This window comes from Seriola dumerili, unplaced genomic scaffold (assembly GCF_002260705.1).
Source record: "Seriola dumerili isolate Sdu_G_001 unplaced genomic scaffold, Sdu_1.0 BDQW01000193.1, whole genome shotgun sequence".
NCBI lineage: Eukaryota > Metazoa > Chordata > Actinopteri > Carangiformes > Carangidae > Seriola > Seriola dumerili.
In genome coordinates, this window is record NW_019174448.1 from 67,798 (window position 1) to 89,484 (window position 21,687).

At 42.3% G+C, this 21,687-nt stretch overlaps 1 protein-coding gene across 1 annotated transcript in view; it reads left to right on the forward strand.

Annotated features, from left to right (window-relative positions):
• Positions 1-11,233: 11,233 nt before the first annotated feature.
• The window catches only part of fras1 (Fraser extracellular matrix complex subunit 1), a 228,899-nt gene continuing 218,445 nt past the window's right edge, over positions 11,234-21,687 (forward strand). The window contains exons 1-2 of the mRNA XM_022753768.1: positions 11,234-11,300; positions 15,346-15,377. Of these exons, the coding sequence (XP_022609489.1) occupies positions 11,234-11,300; positions 15,346-15,377 (99 nt within the window). The remainder of the gene's footprint in view (positions 11,301-15,345; positions 15,378-21,687) is intronic.

A 21,687-nucleotide genomic window follows, 5' to 3' on the forward strand; every position in this document is an offset into this window, starting at 1 on the left:
ACTGAAATGTGAGTTTTAGATTTATGTCACATTAACAGTGCTAAACATATCACACACAAACGTATCATCCTCTGTGTGTCACTATAACTGTTCATTTTGTATGTCGTTACATATCCAGTGTTGTGCGCACCTTGTAGGTGTGATTTGTACGATCACTTTTACTTCTGAATTGTGAACCTTTCGTCAGACATGAAAAAATTCTAATTTTTTTGCCTCCAAAATCCGGAAAAACATGTTTTCAAAGGTATATTCTAATACTTTGTGGTTGTCTACTTATACCCACATAAAATATTGTTTAAATCAGTTTATAGTTTTTATCGGCGGAATTTGTTATTTAACCATTACTATATAGTATCCTTTCTATGTTTATATCAACATACAAGAGTTGTAGTATTGTTTGCTAATCTAGTTCACTCTATGGGTGCTGTATTATTCTAATTTTATCTCCGGTGTCTCAGTGACCTTACATATATTTTATTAGCAACCTCTTCCATTTTCTTACAGTATTGCAATAATAATTCCAGTGTGTTGATTCTTCATCATACAGATCTGAAGGCAGTGTTAGAAACATCAGCCTGATGTCTGTTTATGACTTTAAATCCAAACTGCCAGAGAAGTTTTCTAGGGGATGTGATGCAGCTCCTCCTGATCTGCCAGTTAATGGTTTAATCAGAGGAGTGCAGCGATTGAGATTGCCTCAGTGTCACACTGGCCAAGACAATTAACAGAACTGATCTCTTTGAGCTACAGGCATCCTTCTTTTTGTCCTCTGGCTCAAAACAGGGATCAGATCAGTTTTCTCCTAATATGAAAACCGAGTTTCTACCTCCCTGCCTTAAGCTTTAAATGTTGCCTTGTATAAGCTTGCTGCTGCTCTGCTTGCCTATCTAGTCATAGTCTACTCTTTAGGGTCGTGAGCACCTAGCATAATAAGCCAAGCGCCCTACTGTGACTAACTAGTCGCTGGTGGCCCACACTACACAGCTAAACCCGCCCCAAGTCCGTTAGAAAAAGACAAAAAATTGACCTTGACTGTGCTGGCATGGTGGATGGTGCTGGTGATGGTGATGGTGGTGGTGCTGGTGGTGTTTGAACCCCTGGCTAAACCTGTCTGTAAAACCACACACACATGCCACACAATGTGATTTTATACCATCTGAGTTATGCAACTTTTAGACTACATAGCTAAAGCTGTAATTCCAGCTTGACAGAAACCTCTCAAAGTGACCGAAGATTACAGTATGTGAACATGTTAACATCAACCCTGACTGAGTCTTGAGCTCAGATTATATTTATTTCTTATATAAAGAAGGAAACTGAAGGGTTAAGAACTGAGTCTTGGTTCAGAAGACGCCTTTGAAGCAACCTGGATTCCTGCCTGCTGTGTTAAATCCCATGTCTTAGAGATGGTAAACCACTCCTTCTGACTGTTTTCCTTTTTATCATTCACTGTGCTTTATATTGACTGAAATTATAACTACTGACACTTGACCTGTTTGTGATAATGTGTTTTCTGAGATGCTGAGTAACATGGAGGGAGATGTGACAAAGACAATTGAGATAAGGTGAAAACAGTGCAGGTGCATGATATACACGTTGACGTCCACACTTGTTCGTGTTCTATGTTTGGTTTGTTGTTTAATATCATTCTTGATTTGTTTGATTTATTCATTTATACATTGTTCTCTAATTTTATGTAACTGTGGCAAATGAATGTAGGTGTCAGACCACCTGTTGCAGGACTCCGTCTTCTTCTGGTCTCTGAAGACACTGTAGTTCTTTATGACTCTGGCTGCTTTGATGGAATCTAAACGTCTAAATTGCCAAAAAAAACAAAAAAAAACAAACCTTTGCACAGTTCTTGCAGGTTTTCTTGGTGTGGAATGCAATGCTGCAAAACCCTCAAACCCTCTCTCCAGACCCCTTGGAGGTTCCAGACTGTGAGTTTGAAAACGTACGTCCCAAAATCACACTGATAAATTTGGCTCAATAGGCTTTTAGAATCTGTACAGCCTCGAATCAGATAAGGAAAAGCTGCCCCGAGAAAAGGGGCTAAAAATAAAGGAATAAACCTCCGACAGAGCGACACCGAGCACGTGGAAGTGATGTCATATCTACAGCACAGACTGAAATAATGCAAAAATACGATATGGAAAATCAGGATAGACGATATTATGGATAGTTTGTAAGAACACAGGCCTGTAAGAGTCAAACTGGTAACACAACTCACAGTTTACTGAAGTTCCTGCTCTCAACAAAAACTCATTGAAGTCTTCTCTTTCACATTCTTCACTATTTCCACAATTTTCATTTTTGCCTCTTCTATAGTCTCCCCGCTGCCAAATCCTATTACATTAGCTGCTGCAACAGCCTGATTCGCCCCATGGGGACCATAAAAACATATTCCATCTTTTACTGAATATCAACCTGCACAGCATCAGAGGAATTGATGTTTTAATTGCGCTGTGAGGTGCTAATTCAGCACACACAGTTTGAACAGATATCTCCACTGACAGCAGAAATAATGCTGTGTTTTGGCCTTAACAGGGTAGATATTGATATTAACTGGGCTCAGTTAAAGCCTCAGTTCACTGGTTTAAATCAGGCTGCTAATCCTGAACATGATTAATAAAGTCCCATTCAGCTTCAAGTCAAGGACTAAAATAAATGAAAAATTGAGCTAAACTTTGCTTTTTGTTGTTGTTGAGTTAAGATATCACACACACATGCTGCTACATCAACATAAATCTCCATCTCTGGGTCGGGGGTAGACTGGTGAGCTGATGAGAACTTTTCAAGGCCTTTCAGTCATTTTTCAACAAATTTTAAAGCCTCGTTTGTTTCCCTCTGATCCAGGAAGAGTTTTTTTTAAACGTCAGCAGGGCCATCATGCTCTCACGGATCTTGTAATGAAGGCTGCAGGATAGTTTATACATTATTTAAAGAGTGCATCTACAGTGCAGCTACCTGTGTCTTTATGAGTTGTGTTTTAACTGCACACAGGTTGCAGGAAGCCCCCGTATCACGTCTGCAGGGGTCAGAAGGACAGCCCGGGTCAATACTGCCTCCTGGTGTTCAGATCCCAGTACTACACCTGAGTTACACCAGTTGCAGCAAGTATGTGCAGTCAGCCATGTGCTGCTGTATCAGCCTCCACTCTTCTGGTTTCAGGTTTTCCACCAGACAGGGTTGGAGGCCTGGCCAGTTCAACCCTCCAGAGCTGTGCTATACATGGCAGTGTCATTATTTTCCCAAAGCACCCAGACACCAACCAATACTCTAAACATGAAATAACAATAATAATAATTAACTGATTAGTTGGTTGATAGAAAATTAACTGGCAACTATTTTGATAATTGAGTTTTCGTCTAAGTAATTTTTAAAGCATTAGGACTTGATCAGTTAATATCCATATAAGTGGTGATGGTGTTTGTGTGTCTGCCCATGTATGTGTGTGCGTGGTGTTAGGAAGTGCCAAAGCTTAACTCCAAAAAGCCCTTTGAAGATGTCAGGACGGGCCAAAATGACCTCATAATAATGGTCTTTAACTAAATTTGTCCTCACATTTATAGAAAGAACGCAAAGAACCACACAACAACACGCACACACAAGTACACGCAAATACACCCTGTTGATTTACTTTTGCTGTAGCTCTCATACTTGAGTTAAAAGGTTAAGAGTTAATCAGTCTAATTAGCCAATCAGAATCAGCTTTGTCCATTTCTGCCCAGTAACTGTCAGTAGCACCTGCTGAGACACTGGTTGCTATGGTGACGTGTCCACCGAGGGGGGAGGAGGGAAACACGCACACACAATCCCCTCTGTCTCCGCAGAGAGACAACCGCTTTTAAGATGAAACTTCTGCTTGAAAATTGGATCACAGAGAGAAAACTGCAAGTCCTATTGAAAGATCGCCTCGCTACGGCCGTCCCAAGGCCTCAGTAAAGAGATCGATATCTTTTTATGTGTACCTACAGTTTACGGTTGAAGTTTATCGCAGTTTACAAAGTCCACTCTTCAGCTCTCAGAGCTCAGTTTATGGAGATTTGGGGAACCCTCTCTGCACTTAGGAGGGTTTTCCTCAAAAACCATAACATCTATCAGAATGCACAACACTGGGTGTCAATGAAGGTTGGAATTGTGGATTATTAAAAGAGTTTGTCTGGTTTTTTTGAGGAAAATATTCAGAGGTTGAAAGAGTGCGGGTGATGTCATTCCCTCTAGATCTGAATATTCAGTGCAATACACACCTATTATAAAACCTGAAACTGTCTAAAAATGACAAAACATAAACTGTGATTTTTGTGAGAACCATAGTAGTTGCCCAAATACTGATTTAACACGTGAGAGTCTCAAGTCTTGTGACCCGTTTAAGGTTTATCAACCATTTGAAGTATGACGCATCAGTAGAGCTCTAAAGAGGGCTGGGTTTGGTTGTTTTCACGACGTCTCCCATTCATTCTCTATGGCGAATTTCAGTGAAGCTCTGTGGTTCAAGAGTGGAGACGTCTTACCCAAACCAGCAGAGAAGAAGCAGGAGGAATGAGTCGTCTTTTAGATTGTATATAATCAATGTGCTGAATAAAGTATTTGTTCTGAGTTGTGCTGCCTGTTGATTTTGAAACATCTCGGGAGAGTAAAAGGCGGAGAGAGCAGACAAGGTGGGCATCACCAGCGATACCTACAGCCTACTGTTTTACAGGAAGTCTGGAGGTTCATAAAAGGTCTAAAAAGGTTTCATGTGTGTGTTCTGAATTAATCATTGTAAAAGTATCCAATTATCCTTTTCCAATTCTTAGCGATTCGAGTAACCGTGGCGATGTAAATGGCAATACAAGCTGGAAAAAATTCCCATAGAGAATGAATGGGGAGACGTCGTGAAAACGACCAAACCCAGCCCTCTTTAGAGCTCTACTGATGCGTCATACTTCAAATGGTTGAAACCTTAAACGGGTCACAAGACTTGAGACTCTCACGTGTTAAATCAGTATTTGGGCAACTACTATGGTTCTCACAAAAATCACAGTTTATGTTTTGTCATTTTTAGACAGTTTCAGGTTTTATAATAGGTGTGTATTGCACTGAATATTCAGATCTAGAGGGAATGACATCACCCGCACTCTTTCAACCCTGAATATTTTCCTCAAAAAAACCAGACAAACTCTTTTAAATCCCACAATTTCCAACCTTCATTGACACCCAGTGTTGGTGTCATTCTGATAGATGTTATGGTTTTTGAGGAAAACCCTCCTAAGTGCAGAGAGGGCTTCCCAAATCTCCCATAAACTGAGCTCTGAAGCTGAAGAGTGGACTTTGTAAACTGCGATAAAACTTCAACCGTAAACTGTAGGTACACATAAAAGATATCGATCTCTTTACTGAGGCCTTGGGACGGCCGTAGCGAGGCGATCTTTTCAATAGGACTTGCAGTTTTCTCTCTGTGATCCAATTTTCAAGCAGAAGTTTCATCTTAAAAGCGGTTGTCTCTCTGCGGAGACAGAGGGGATTGTGTGTGCGTGTTTCCCTCCTCCCCCTGGTGGACACCGTCACCATAGCAACCAGTGTCTCAGCAGGTGCTACTGACAGTTACTGGGCAGAAATGGACAAAGCTGATTCTGATTGGCTAATTAGACTGATTAACTCTTAACCTTTTAACTCAAGTATGAGAGCTACAGCAAAGTAAATCAACAGGGTGTATTTGCGTGTACTTGTGTGTGCGTGTTGTTGTGTGGTTCTTTGCGTTCTTTCTATAAATGTGAGGACAAATTTAGTTAAAGACCATTATTATGAGGTCATTTTGGCCCGTCCTGACATCTTCAAAGGGCTTTTTGAAGGTTAAGCTTTGGCACTTCCTAACACCACGCACACACATACATGGGCAGACACACAAACACCATCACCACTTATATGGATATTAACTGATCAAGTCCTAATGCTTTAAAAATTACTTAGACGAAAACTCAATTATCAAAATAGTTGCCAGTTAATTTTCTATCAACCAACTAATCAGTTAATTATTATTATTGTTATTTCATGTTTAGAGTATTGGTTGGTGTCTGGGTGCTTTGGGGAAATAATGACACTGCCATGTATAGCACAGCTCTGGAGGGTTGAACTGGCCAGGCCTCCAACCCTGTCTGGTGGAAAACCTGAAACCAGAAGAGTGGAGGCGGATACAGCAGCACATGGCTGACTGCACATACTTGCTGCAACTGGTGTAACTCAGGTGTAGTACTGGGATCTGAACACCAGGAGGCAGTATTGACCCGGGCTGTCCTTCTGACCCCTGCAGACGTGATACGGGGGCTTCCTGCAACCTGTTGCAGTTAAAACACAACTCATAAAGACACAGGTAGCTGCACTGTAGATGCACTCTTTAATAATGTATAAACTATCCTGCAGCCTTCATTACAAGATCCGTGAGAGCATGATGGCTCCTGCTGACGTTTAAAAAAAACTCTTCCTGGATCAGAGGGAAACAAACGAGGCTTTAAAATTTGTTGAAAATGACTGAAAGGCCTTGAAAAGTTCTCATCAGCTCACCAGTCTACCCCCGACCCAGAGATGGAGATTTATGTTGATGTAGCAGCATGTGTGTGTGATATCTTAACTCAACAACAACAAAAAGCAAAGTTTAGCTCAATTTTTCATTTATTTTAGTCCTTGACTTGAAGCTGAATGGGACCTTTATTAATTCATGTTCAGGATTAGCAGCCTGATGTTAAACCAGTGAACTGAGGCTTTAACTGAGCCCAGTTAATATCAATATCTACCCTGTTAAGGCCAAAAACAGCATTATTTCTGCTGTCAGTGGAGATATCTGTTCAAACTGTGTGTGCTGAATTAGCACCTCACAGCCAATTAAACATCAATTCCTCTGATGCTGTGCAGGTTGATATTCAGTAAAAGATGGAGATATGTTTTTATTGGTCCCCATGGGGCGAATCAGGCTGTTGCAGCAGCTAATGTAATAGGATTTGGCAGCGGGGAGACTATAGGAAGAGGCAATGAAAATTGTGGAAATAGTGAAAATGATGAAAGAGAAGACTTCAATGAGTTTCTTGTTGACGAGCAGGAACTTCAGTAAACCTGTGAGTTGTGTTACCAGTTTGACTCTTACAGGCCTGTGTTCTTACAAACTATCCATAATATCGTCATCCTGATTTTCCATATCGTATTTTTGCATTATTTCAGTCTGTGCTGTAGATATGACATCACTTCCACGTGCTCGGTCGCTCTGTCGGAGGTTTATTCCTTCTATTTTTAGCCCCTTTTCCTCGGGGGCAGCTTTTCCTTATCTGATTCGAGGCTGTACAGATTCTAAAAGCCTATTGAGCCAAATTTATCCAGTGTGATTTTGGGACGTACGTTTTCAAACTCACAGTCTGGAACCTCCAAGGGGTCTGGAGAGAGGGTTTGAGGGTTTTGCAGCATTGCATTTCCACACCAAGAAACCTGCAAGAACTGTGCAAAGGTTGTTTTTTTTGTTTTTTTTGGCAATTTAGACGTTTAGATTCCATCAAACGCAGCCAGAGTCATAAAGAACTACAGTGTCTTCAGAGACCAGAAGAAGACGGATTCCTGCAACAGGTGGTCTGACACCTACATTCATTTGCCACAGTTACATAAAATTAGAGAACAATGTATAAATGAATAAATCAAACAAATCAAGAATGATATTAAACAACAAACACAAACATACAACACGAACAAGTGTGGACGTCAACGTGTATATACATGCACCTGCACTGTTTTCACCTTATCCTGCAATGTCTTTGCACAATCTCCCTCCATGTTACTCAGCATCTCAGAAACACATTATCACAAACAGTCAAGTCATAGTTATAATTTCAGTCAATATAAAAAGCACAGTGAATGATAAAAAGGAAAACAGTGCAGAAGGAGTGTTTACCATCTCTAAACATGGATTTAACACAGCAGCATCCAGTGTCTTCAAAGGTCCTGACCAGACTCAGCTTACTTCAGTTTCCCTTCTTATATAAGAATAAAATACATCTGAGCTCAAGTATCAGTCAGGTGATGTTAACATGTTCACACTGATCTTCGGTCACTTTGGAGGTTTTCTGATCAAAGACTGGATATCAGGGTTTCCACTGTGTGAGTGTGTTGTGGTTACAGACAGTTGCAGGGTTCAAACACCACCAGCACCATCACCATCACCATCACCAGCACCACCATCACCACCACCACCAGCAGCAGCAGCAGCAGCAGCAGCAGCAGCAGCAGCAGCAGCAACATTAAAGCAGCAGGGAGAAAACTGGTTCAAAGGAAAAAAACTGATTCTGATCCCTGTTTTTGGCAGAGGACAAAAGGGCCGAGCAGAGATCAGGTTACTGCCATGTGACACTGAGGAATCTCAGTCCTGCACTCCCTCTGATTAAACATTAGACTGGCAGACAGGAGGAGCTGCTCACATCCTAGAAACTCTCTGCAGTTTGGAAGGTCATTAAACAGACATCAGCTGAGTCTAACACTGCTCAGATACTGTAGATGAAGAATCAACACACTGGAAGTTATATTGCAATACTGTAAGAAAAGGAAAGTGCTATAAATATATAGTAAGGTCACTGAGATCACCGGAGATAAAATTAGAATATACAGCACCCATGAGTGAGATAACAATACTACAACTCTTGTATGTGAAAACATAGAGATACTATATAGTAATGGTAATAACAATGGATAAAAACTATAAACTGATTTTAAACAATATTTTATGTGGTTAAAAAGACACACAAAGTATAGAATATGCTATAAAATGGGATATTGGGCAAAATTAGAATTTTTCAGTGACACAATTCAGAGTAAAAGTGATCGTAAAATCACACCTAAAGTGCCACAACACTGGATATGTAACGACAAAACATGAACATTATAGTGACACAACAGGTGATACGTTTGTGGTGATATGTTTAAGCACGTTAATGTGACAATAAAACTGCTTCAAAACTCACATTTCAGTCACTTTTTCCTCCTTCTCACTCCAAAAACCTGCATTTCCCCAATTTTCACCACAATTTTCTCCAAATTTCTCGACTCAGTTTTAAAGTTTTGCACATTTGCAGCCACTAATAATGAAACAAGATTCCTTTGGAAAGCTAAAACCAATACTCAAACAAAAGCTGTATGAAGTCTCCACAGGATGACCAGAGTGGTTGATGTTAAAGTTTCTCTCCAGACATGTTTTAAACTCGATGATTCGTGATTGATTCATATTTTGTTTAACATGATTTTCACACATATGAGGTGAAAAAAATGGAAGCTCATCTACTCTTTCTTCCTCATTGAAAAACTCTGGATCAGACCTTATGCCCCGCCCACCACCTGCTCGCTCCAGGTGGACAGGTGAGAGAGCATCAAGATGGTAAGAGGAGGAAACATCAGAGAGACTCAGTCAGACCCAGACTCAGATGAGGAGCCTGGTGAGACCAGAACCAGCAACAAGCAGACGTATCAGAACCGTTAGCACAGTTAGCATCTTGTATTAGTTTATGTTGTTTGTTAGCTTGTAACCGGCAGTGGCTGACACAGTGTTAGCGGTTGTGCTAATGCAAAGTGTCGCTCCCTGTACTGACAAGGTTTAAGGTTTATTTAGCAAAATTACAAAAAAAAAAGGCCAAATAAATGAGTTCAAAAATAAATAAAAACATCATATTTACATGTTAACAAGGTTTAAAACTTAATTTTCATAGGAGGGGGGCCTTAAATACACAGAAGCATCTACACTCATGAACTCCTCCTCAGAAGCTGCAGCTGTAAGAACTAATTCTTCTTTCTTAGACTATTTTAATTTGAATAATTTTAGAGACACTAAGAAGTGAAGCTGCACAGAAGAAGTCTTAAAAAAAGAAAGAAAATCTTTAAGTTTCCACCTTTAGATTCATCTTGCGAGCTCTCAGTTATTTGGAGAAGCTGCTTTACGTTTATGACTCACCTAAAGTGCCATAAAGTGCACTGTCATGCTTCTAAACTCACCAGGCCTTCAGATATACAGCACGAACGGGAGGATCCTGGAGGATTAAATGTCATTAAGTGAGATAAAGTCACTAAAAACTCCCTACACGAAACTAATGATGATGTAACAGGCCATAAAAACACCATTAAATATGTCGAGGTCGCTATTCACATTATAATAAACTTAAAGAGTGAGTATTGGGGGCCGCAGACACAGTACAGGTCTCTATAGTAATATGACAGGATATTGTAAAGACAGCAGAGGTAAAAGTGAGTTTAACTCCACACAGACAAAACTAATGTATTATTTTTGTGAACCTGTGATTTCCTGCTGAAAATGGGATTAAAACGGTGAATCCTGCAGATGATCCACTTTACAGCCATTCATCACCACAGTCACCATCCAAACAATCATTCTCTCCCTCATGTTTTAATCCCGAAGGAGCAGAGTCCACCACCATGTGACATTATATCTGGGAGGTGGGTGGTGGTGGAGGGGGAGGAGGGGGAGGAGGGGGAGGAAAGAGGGAGGGGGGTGTAGCAGCTGAGAGGTGGGACGTCCTCCTGGAGAGAGGAGGGGAAGACGAACAAGAAAGAGGAGAAGAAGAAGAGGAAGAAGAAGAAGAAGAAGAAGAAGAAGGGCAAAGGAGTGGAAGGAGGGGGGGTTGGAGAAGAAGACCGCTGCGCCGCAAGAAGTGACTTCAGACACCGCGCAACACTCGCCGCAGGAGCGCAGAAAGTCCGGCCGCCTCTCCGCCTCTCGTCGGCGTGCGTCTCGGCTTTTAAAAGCGTCCCGGCTGCTGCTGCTGCTGCTGCTTCTTCTGCTGCTGCTGCTGCTGCGGAGAAGACAATCCACCTTGCATCTTGTAGTGTGTGTTTTTTTTTTCTTATATTTTTTTTCTTTTCTTTTTTTCCTGGCAGAGTTTTGCGCTTGACCGGCAGAGCAGTGAGCGGGCGGAGGAAGGAGAGAAGAGGTGGATACTTCTCCAGGTTTACGGGGCTGCGCTGCATTCCAGACCGGAGCGCAGCGCTCAGGAGCCGGACCCGGTGCGCTCCGTCTCCCTGCTCCTTTTTTTTTTTTTTTTTTTTTTTTTTGGAAGAGTCCTGGATCTTTCCTGCTTGTTTTCTGCTACATTGGGACATCAATAATGCTGAGAGAGAACTGCTCTCAGTTGAACTAGAGAGATAAACACAAACACATCGCGCGTTTTTCCCTCCTGACTTGGATTTGGATTTAATGCCCTCTTTGGCTGCGACCATGGGTGGATGGTGGATATTTGTCGGTGCCCTGGCTGCGATCCTCTCCGGCCCCCGAGGGATATACGGTTGGTATTTTTGGTCTCTTTTAGCCTAACCAGTTGTTATGTAGGTCAGGGGTTATCAGGGACCACCATGCACACACACATTTAGACCCACAGACCCCAGACATAAACCTTTACTTCCACCATGCCTACTTTTCCACCACTGAATCACGAATCAGTCCAGTCTGCACATAGGAAATCCTGCAGGGGAGTGAAAGTTGTGGCCACAGTCTCCATTGATCCAGGCAACAGTATAGCCTCTGTAATTCATTCCTCAAGTTGCTGAGGACGTCCTGGAACTCCCTCAAGGACCCCTGGAGGGGGCCAGGACCCTGCTTTGGCATCCTCTGAGCAGGTTTTTGTTTTCCCAGGGTGAAAGCAGAGAAGTTTGTGTGCTTCCAGCTCCAGCTTGTTTCCCAGAAAAGAAAGGTGTTGAATTTTAAAGTAAGTCCTACAAACATTCATTTCGACAGGATTTCTGAGTGAACATCCACCTCACCTGGGAGCAAGTCACCATCACCATCAAGGTGGAGATTTCAGTCAAATTTGTCCTGTACGTGTGTTAACATCCCAGAAAGCATTTATGTGCAGGTGTTAGGACCTGCTTGACCCTGACATACAGCCACTGAAAGGTTGTTGTATGTATCTAGATGTTTTAAAAAACCTTTACCTAGACCAGATTTAACAAGAAGTCTTTGCATCTTTTCATTCGCAAATCACAAATCAGATTCTTAGTGAGGCAGAAGTGACGTCGAACTTTTGTCCGTTTGAGAAAAGAAGAAACTCAGGAACCTTCCTCAATAATAAAATCTTCAGGCTGTCATTATCAACCATAAGTAATCTCCTACAGGTGAGTGAGACTATAACCTGTTTCATGGATGATAACCCCGCAGATGCCCCCAGCCGCATTCAACACACTGTGAAGGAATCTGAATAGAAAAGCAACACTTGTCTGAGTTTTTCATGAATATCTGAACACGTCTTTGAAATCAGTGGTGCTCGTGGACTCTCTGCCATTGAAATATTCATAGCTCTGCATCAAATCTAAGAGGTCTGCCCATGCACAGCTACAGTCAGTGTAGCCATAATGCATAAGATTGTGAGGGGCAGAATCCAAAGCAGGGTCTGATCCATTCAAGGTTTCACTCCCATTCCTCCTGTCAGACCGGGGCTTGTTAACTGTTACAGCAGCCTGGTACCTGCGGGGAAGGTGTCGGGCTGCATGTTGAAATCTGGCACATGCAGCAGCAGCAGCAGCAGAACCCGACTTTACCAAAGTCATTAGCATCCTCTCCCTTCATCTCGGCATGTGTCCAATCCGCTTGGCAGCTGTTGCTTCAGTAAAAGTCAAACTTTTATAAAGCGTGATGCTCCTTTCTTCGCCTCCTTCGGCGGTGACAAGCCGAGCAGAGCGGTTATAGGATCTGAACTGTTACATGTGACGCGAGGTAGCTGCTCGGTGGATGGGATGGATGCTGAGGATGAGGAGAGATTCCTTCGCAGTTATTTGAATGTGGCTGTGATGTTTCTGTTTTCTGCTGATTATCCCTGACCCTCCAGATTAGAGTCTCACTCACACACACACACACACACACACAGGAGTTTGACTTCACTTCTGTCCCATTCATTTGGCATTTTGCAGGTCCAAGGAATATCTTGACTTCCAGCTAAATCTGGCCGAAATAAGGTGTTTGAAAAGTTAAGATTACATAAATCAGCATTCAGATGACTATATATCAATATAAAACATGCTACTACCTATAAGTTCAAGTTTAATCACAGAAAAAAACTGTTTAAACAACCATAAGAACTTTCACTTTTAAAGAGAAACTTAAGAGTTTGGATGCTGCAGAGCTCCACATTAATTCCTCCCGGGATAAATCTGCCTGTTTTTGAGTTGAGCTGCTGCTTCTCCTGCATCGTAAACAGTTAAATCTCCACTTGATGATGAATAATTGAAGCAAGAAGCTCTCTCAGGTGGGGGTGAGGGGGGCTCATTTAGAAACCTTATCAAATGAATGTCTGTGTGAGGCCTGACTGTGAGGTTAAGGCAGAGAGAGGCAGCGTGTACGGGTGTCATGTCCAGGGCTTTCTTTTCTTCTCCGAGTTGCCATGGTTTCTTGTAATTAGGAGATATGTTAAGATGATGATTTAAACATCTTGTTATCTTGAGATATCAAACTCACTTTCTTGTGAGCACAACTTCATTATCAGAGTCTCCAGATATAAAATGTTGATCAAGGATCAGGATATGTGAAGGACTTGTTAATTTTTCGTTTTTGTGATGATCTTGTGTGTCAGTGCGTCCGTCCGTCTCAACCTCAGTCAGACCGTGATTATCCCGCGCTGATGGGAAATTCGAAGCTTGATCACAAGAAAACAGCAACTGATTTGATATCTCAACATTTTGTTCACTGAGGAATCATCTTGTAAAAATAGGGCTTTAAAACATAAACATGAGCAACATTTATCATCCAGCACATGCCAGTATTCAGGTTTACTCACCAATCAAAAGCTTCAAACCTCAGTAACATAAAGACTTTTACTCTTTATCAACAGTATGTACAAAAAATTACTTCATTTTTTTTCCCCCAATACGTCCATTTCAGTTGCAGTGTGGTCAACACTGGAGCAACACTTGCAGTTTTTTTTAGCTGAAGTGTGTCTCACAATAAAAGTGTTGCCCTTTAATTTCCATGCAATTTGGGAGAAGGGGAGTCTGTTCGCACATTTGCATAAACAAACTGTGATTGCACTGGGTTCATACTCTTTGCTAGAATGACACACCCACTTAAATTCATCCTAACATTTCAAGGGTTGATTAATTGTCTCAGAGTTCAGCTTGTTCAAAAATCTGGAGTGTTAATTGGTCACTGGAAGCATTTTTCCTTTAGCGGCAGAACTTAACCGCTGCTGTACATTGGCCCAGCGCTGATTAAACTTCCAGATTGTATATTTTCTTTTCAGTGTGCGCTTTTTCTCCCGTACTGAGAGATAAAGAGACGAGAGCGCGTGAAGCAGCAGCAGCAGCACAAATAGACTCGCTCTGGGGCATCGTGTATGACTCTGCAACTGTAACTGTACTCTTGTTTTCCCATCTGGATCATTATGGTAAATGTTAACCTCCCGCTGCACTTTTCCCCCTGTGGCGTCTGATCAGATTTCTCAAGTCTTGTTTTGCGAGGCTGGTGCGAAGCGGGCGTGAGTCTGTCTGTCTGTCTGTCTGTGTTTTCTTAACATTTAACCCTCAAATTGAGCAGAGATAATCAGCAGCTCCCTGCCCTTTTCAGTCTAAAGGTGGCACATTATCTGGCTTTTTTAAATTTCCAGGCAAGTGCTCATGATGCGCTGAATGGAAATGGTGGGAAATGATCAATTTAAGGAATTTAGATCATCCTGAATTCTGAAGGGGCGTAGGAGGAGTTCGGGTGTTCAGGTTTTTATAGAGAGAGTGTAAGTTGAAGGGTAATGTTGGTGTTTTTAGATCGATTACTGGTCAGAAAAATGCTAATTAGCATTGTTGATTATCTTGTAAAAAGCCTTGTGGGGACTGGGGGCCCCGCTTGGAAAAGCCTCTGTGATATGATGCTAAAGTTGGGGCTGTCTTGCTGAGTAGCAAAAGGAGCTACAGTTAGCTTCAGAAACTTTTTTGTTGTGATACTTGTGTTAGTTGGTCTATAAAGTTTGGTGCTTTTACGGCTCAGCTTCAAGTCAAGCAGATTTTCAATATTTGTTTTTGGATTATTCTCCCACTGGGGACGTCTGTTTATTTACCCGACATGCTTCTCTGTGTTGCTGAGTCGTATTGACCACCGTCAGAGTTTGACAGTGCACTGCAGGCCTGACGCGCCGCTCTCATGGAAACTCACATCTCACAGTTTGAAGGGAATTGATTCCTCATTCTTCATGGGGCTGAACTGCTGTTTGACCTGAGCGTCTGCAGGAATGATAAGGACAGATTTACATAATCCCTAAAAAAAAAAAAGAAAAAAGAAAAAAAGAGCTTCATGACATATCAATACTAAAGGTGTGACTCTCTAACGCTAACGCTCTCTTTCTTTCATCACAGGAGCTTGTACCTACGAGGGATCGCTGTATGCGGTAGGTGCAACCACCCTTCATTGTTGTGTTTTACCTCTATAGCAACATTGGTTAAAATTTTCCTCCCTGTCCGCTCACAGAATTAGGATCTTGAGTCTGTTTGTAGAGCCTGATGGGTATTTGCTCATGTATTATTCAAAGGGACATTACCAAGTTGGTATGAGTGACGGCTGAAGCCGTTAAGTGTGTATATGTGCTCAGATAGGTGGCAGAAGGCGTATGTTCTATCAGTAGGGATTGCTGCACAACCTCTTGTTGTCCGACATGTAGCCGAGAAGATGTGTCTCATCTATAATGCATGCCGGATACTGACTGACTTTGTGGATGATAATAGTGATGAGAGAGCATGATGCAGCACGGCGGCGGGTGGGCCCGGCCGCTAAAGGAAGCGCCGCTGACTCCCGCTGCTCTGCCGACAGAGGGTTAGGCTCTTTTCAAAGTAAGAAAGCAGTTGGTGATGAGCTTTTTACTCTGCTTCTGCTGGGTATTGGCGAACATCCAAGGTTTTGCTCAGAGATGTGCTTTTGTTTTTATATTCTTTAGACTCTGCTGCTGGATACTCGTCTCCTGGCTTGAGACTTATTTTAATGTTTGAAATTGTCGTGTTTGGCTCGAGGCACCGGCTCACGAGAAGTCGCCTTGTTCCTCTGCGGAGGCAGCAGAGGCTTTGCCCACTAACGTGTGATTTTAGGACACAAACCAGCTCGGGGAGTTGAACCTCCAAATGTGAACATTACACTGATATGTGGTTGAACAGCCTCCACTCTTGGAACCTGGCTGCAGGGATTTGGTTCCATTCACAAGAGCATCAGAGGTCCATCACTGATGTTGGAGTTATTGGTGTTACGGTTCATCCGTTTTTAAAGGTCCAATATTTTCCTCTTCTTCTGTGTTTTATTTCAAGTGTTGATCCATCAGAAGATATATACACTATATATCTATCACTAGATATATAAACTTCTCAGTGTAGTTTTACATCTCCTCTCTCAGGCTTCTCTCTGGAGCTCTAGTAACAACAGGTCGGTGAGCCAATCAGAAGAGAGGAGCCTCTCTTCTGATTGGTTGACTCTGATTGAATAAAAAGATAGAAGATTTCAGGTGAAACACTCAGAGAAACCAAATCCTGCAAGGTTGGATGGTGGGTCCAGGTGGGCGGGGCTTGGAGCATGGCTGAGAGCGGTGACTGATTTGTTGTGACATCACAAAGTTACAGAAGTCCTGACGGGTCGTTTTGAGGCTCAGTTTGTGAATACAGGCTGTGTGCATTTCTGCTTTATAATCAAACAACACACGGACATCTACCTTTATACTATATGGGACCTTTAAAACAGGACAGTGGACAAATAGAAGCTTTTTGCACAAAGTTGGAAGCACCTTTGTCTAAACAGGTCATAGATGAAACCATGAAAAACCTGAAAAACCTTAGAGATCAAGGATGTCGACATATTTTTGGCCGTATAGTGTCACTTTAAGTTAGACAGTTTTATATAAGAGTAGAGAATTTTATCCTTTTTTATCCTAACCTCAACAAATGTTTAATCTCACCCACCTTCCAACTGCAGTTTGCCAACGTACTGTTTAATGTTTAATACGGACTGCTAACTGTTTAATATCAGCCGTCAGCCGGTCATTTCATCTGCTGCCAATAAGATGGCAGCTCCTCTCTGGACGCAGCTGCATGAAAAGACTCTACAGTGAACCTATACTTCTCTATGTTCTTTCCCCATCACTGAAAGGAGGGAGTGACTGTTTGGAGGGTAACTATGTCTCAAAGAGCTGAAAGAAATTTGTCAGGGAGGTTGAAGTGAGGGTCTGAAAGCAGTTTCAGAAGATTCCCTATCTTCAAGAGGGTAAAAGACAAAAAACGTGAGCAGTTTAAAAACATTTGGCATCAGCACAGGATGTACTTTGGGGGGTGATTCAGCCTTCAGAATACCTCTGTCTCCTCCTCTTGGTCGAACCCTAGGAAAAAAGAAAAGGAATGAAATCTGCTGCTGTGCACTTTAGAAAAACACCACTTGTGTCTTGCAACAACTGGTAATCTCTCTTAAAAAGCCTTAAACACGGTTCTCGGCGGCGGAGTTGTGGTTCCCAGGCAGAATAATGACGAACTCCTGCTTTGTTCCCGCTGTGTTATCAGCGTAATGACAGTAAAGCTTAAAACAGCGAGCAGTAACATACCTGCCACCAACTCCAATCCTGTAAACGCACGAGAACACATCCTGCCTCCCCCAGTTACTTTTCCCCCTCGGCTTTGAAGAGGGATAATTGCTGGAGCGAGGATGTAAAGACAGAAATGTTTCAGTCAGTGTTTAAGGAGGGAAGAGGGGGAGGGAGGGAGGGAGGGGTGGTGGCGGAGGAGGCTTGTGGGAAAAAAATAATAATAAAAAAAAAAAGGAGAGGGCAGGGAGACAGGTGGGACGTCCCAGCATGTTTGGACACAGTTGGGGGGGGGGGGGCTTCTGGAGTTCAAAGTGAAGAACCTCCCCTCCAACACCTGGAGTGGAGGGCAGATAGGAACAAATGGAGAGAGGAAAAAAACAGATTAAAGTGAAGTTCTCAATAGACGCCCTCGGGCCTCTCTGTGTGGCAGAGCAAAAATCAGCCTCTCACACACCATCAGCTTTTTTTCCTCTCGCTTCTTTTGCCAGACTTTAATTTCTTGATTTGATTAGATTCGGTGTTCAGCTTGATTTATGCCAATAATAACTCTGCCAAGACACGAACAAAGATCAGCCTGGTGATTCTTCACAGCTAAATTAAAAAGGACATAAAGGCACAATTATACATGTGAGATGACACACATTTTAAAACTGCAGGCTACAGGGCAGAAAAAAAACAGTATCTTCCATTACTTCTCTGGGACTTTTCCAAAACGTTTTTAGACCTGAAAATAAATCATTCTCTCGTGCATCTTCACACTTCCCTGTAGGAACCCAGAGTAAAGGTTTACAGGGTTAAACACACACACACACACACACTGATGATACATCAGGGGTAGTTGGGGTTCAGTATCTCGCCCAAAGACACTTGGACATGCGGACTGGAGGAGTCGGGGATTGAACCACCAACCTTCTGATTGGCAGACGATTTGCTTCTGACCTCCTGAGCTGCAGCTGACATGTTCCCCTCATCCATATCTGGTCAAACACATTGGGATTTTATGGGTTTTATTCAGCCCATCTGCATTAATTACAGTTTGATCGAGAGGAACTTCTGATCAGTTTTTCCCAGTCGGTGCGTTTTACATGCACTTCAGACTTTCTCCGTTAAACCGGTTTAAACTTATCTCAGTATTTTTTTTTTTCATGTACACAGGTGACCGGGTGTCTAATCGGCTTTCTAGATGTGTGCATGTGAATGACAAAGACTGGAACAGATGGGAGTCGAGAGCAACGCTGCGTCTTCTTTCAATGATACAGTTAAAATTAGTAAGCTCGATATCAGAGCGGGTGTAACCGATCAGTGACCTGCCGCCTGTGTAACAGACTATTACAGCGCACGTAAGCGTTTAATCTTTGTAACCAATCAGCGTTTCTTGACTGACAAGAAAAAATAAATAAAAAAAATGGATGCACAGATGGCTGAGAAGGTGTAGGCAATATGGTCAATCTGTTTTTTTTTGCAGCAAAGTCAAGTTTTATTTATATCACTGTTACCTCAACAATCTGCTGCAATACAGTTAAAGTAAGCACATTCAGAGAGGAGCTTTTGACAGGAGCCATGTGGGGAAATCACACCAGGGAATTGCTCAAAGTCCAATTTTTTGACACAAAATTCTCAGTGTGGTCTCCAAAAACACACATATTGATCAGCACATTGGTGATTTGTTTTCCGATGCGTGAGGTGGATTAAAATCAGTGATATACAGACACAGGAGAGCGAGTCTTCACTGGCCCGCAGAGGGTTGAGCCTGGATCGTTCTCATTCTTCCCTTTAGAGAGCAGGTATTATAGAGAACAGGCTCTTTGTTAGGATGGATTTTTACACTTAGAAATTTTGAGTTCACTGAGCAACTTTTTGAAGTGATTAAAGTACAGTAGTAGTTTTTAGCTGCCCCTCCGTTTGACATCACACAGTTGGACGGACGTCTAATCTTTCTAAATTCAGCTTCTGAATCATGTTTGTCACTGCAACTAACAATTGTTTTAATTGATGAATCTATTCATCATTTGTTAATTAATCATTTAGTCCTATAAAATGTCAGAAAATAGTGAAAAATGTACAATTCAAAAGATTTCAAAAATACAGGCAGCCATAGCTGTTCAACTGCGGCGCAGTGCCGGCTCAGTGATGGCTGATGGTCGGCTGAATGACTAAGGGCTGTGAAACTCTATAGATAATATATGAAACGAACTTTTAGCATCAAACTAAAACTTTTTTAAAGAGTTGCTGAATAGTTTTCAAAATCTTAATTATCTTATCTCATGTTTTTGTAAAATCTTAATCTTCTAAACAACATGAGTGAAATAAAAAGTTCAGTGACTTTATCCTGGAACCAGGACTACAAGCTCTTTGTAATCACTCACTGGCTGTACAGTGTGGAGCTTTGGAGATTGTGGGTAACGCGTACGACACGTATCCTCACAGATTTAAATAACCCAGGACTTCCTGCAGCGTTGCATTGCGCCATCAGGCCTGACACGCCACTGAAGCGCAGCGTTATAGCACACAGTGAGGGAACAGCGGGGCTCTGCAACATGCAGCACCATGTCCAAATATATCACCTGCCCCTCCAGGCTCGAATTCCTGGCATTACAAGTCTCTGTTTCTGTAGGAATCAAAATGCAGGGCACCTCGAGAATAGCACCATCGAGGGCTGGAGGTCTGGGCAGTGTAACCCCCGAGGAGCTGGGGTTTAACACAGAGGTGAAGCAGCGAGTGTGTTTACATGCACATTACTATCCTGGTTCTGCGTAGTGTTTACTCATGTCCCTGATTAGAGCAGTATCCTTCTGATGGTCTGTCTAAAGGTTTCCTGAAGCTGAGCCTCTTGTGTCACGATCACAGCGGCTCTCCACACTCACCCTCATGACAATATCTGCAAATGTGTTGACGGTAAATGTGTCACTCAGCCTGATTGGATCTACAGTAACTGCCACATGTGTCGTCGAGGGTGAAGTTTTACAGCACCGCGTCGTTTTTCTCCCATTGAGAAGCTCTAATGCAAAGAACTGCTGGTAAACGGCTCCAGAAATATGGATGGTTATAGAAATCCTTTTCAGTTCCACTCGATACGACTTCGGTGGTTAATTTCAGACCTGCTGAGCTTACGACCACATTGCCAATTATGCACACATCGCCGCGCATGTATAGTGTTTACGAAATGGCTGAACCATAAAAGGTAATGAATTTTGTTTCTGTGTACTTAGGAAGAAAAAAAAAATCTTTAACCTCTTTGAAGCACTGTAGTCTTCCTGAAGTGCCTCGACAGCAGCTCTCAGGGCTGTCGTTGTGGTTAGTGTAGTGAAATGCCTGCAACATATAAATCAACTGATGATGAAACATGTAAAAAAAGCTTTCTGAAATAGTTAACACAAAGTAAGTAAGTCCTCCTCTAGTTATGGACGTGTAAATGATAGGACGTAAAACAGGTGTCCTCATCGTTAAGGTAATGGACAAGCGGAGTCCCGGTGGCCCGGGGGTGGGGGGGTGGGGTTGGAGAGTCTGGCCATGTAATCACAATGTCACTAGTTTGAGTTTGCCTGAGGTCATCCCCATCTCTCTGTCTCTCTCTCTCTCTCTCCCTCTCCATGACCTCTTACCCCTCAGTTTTTAAAGCGTGTCTGTCGTCAGTTTAACACACGATTGGTTTAGTTTCATTAGTGCAAGTTAACGTGGCGTGAAGCGTCAGTGCTGTAGCTATATTTAACGGCATTAAGATATCTGGACTGCTGATGTCGAGCGGCGTGTTAGAGATGTCCCGATAAACAAGACGCCCACCAGGCGGTCCGTGTGGTATTTCACTTCCATATGTACATTGATATGGGAAATATATGTAAATGTAAACTAAACCGAACTAAACCTAATCAACTTATTCTTTCTCCTTAATAGAACCTTTACATACACTGTTATTGGAGCTGAGGGGGTGGGGCCATAAATTCAATCAACCAATCTTCATAGTGAGTCATAAATATTGTAATTACTGTTAATCAAACCCAAACTGTCAAAATAGGTAACCAAAAGACTTTTGTTAAAAGTCTGTCTTTTTGCAGGAAATGTAAAGCAACAATACAATAATCATAATCAACTCATAAGCAACAGCTGTTCAACTGCGGCCCAGTGCCGGCCAAATGGTGGCTGATGGTTG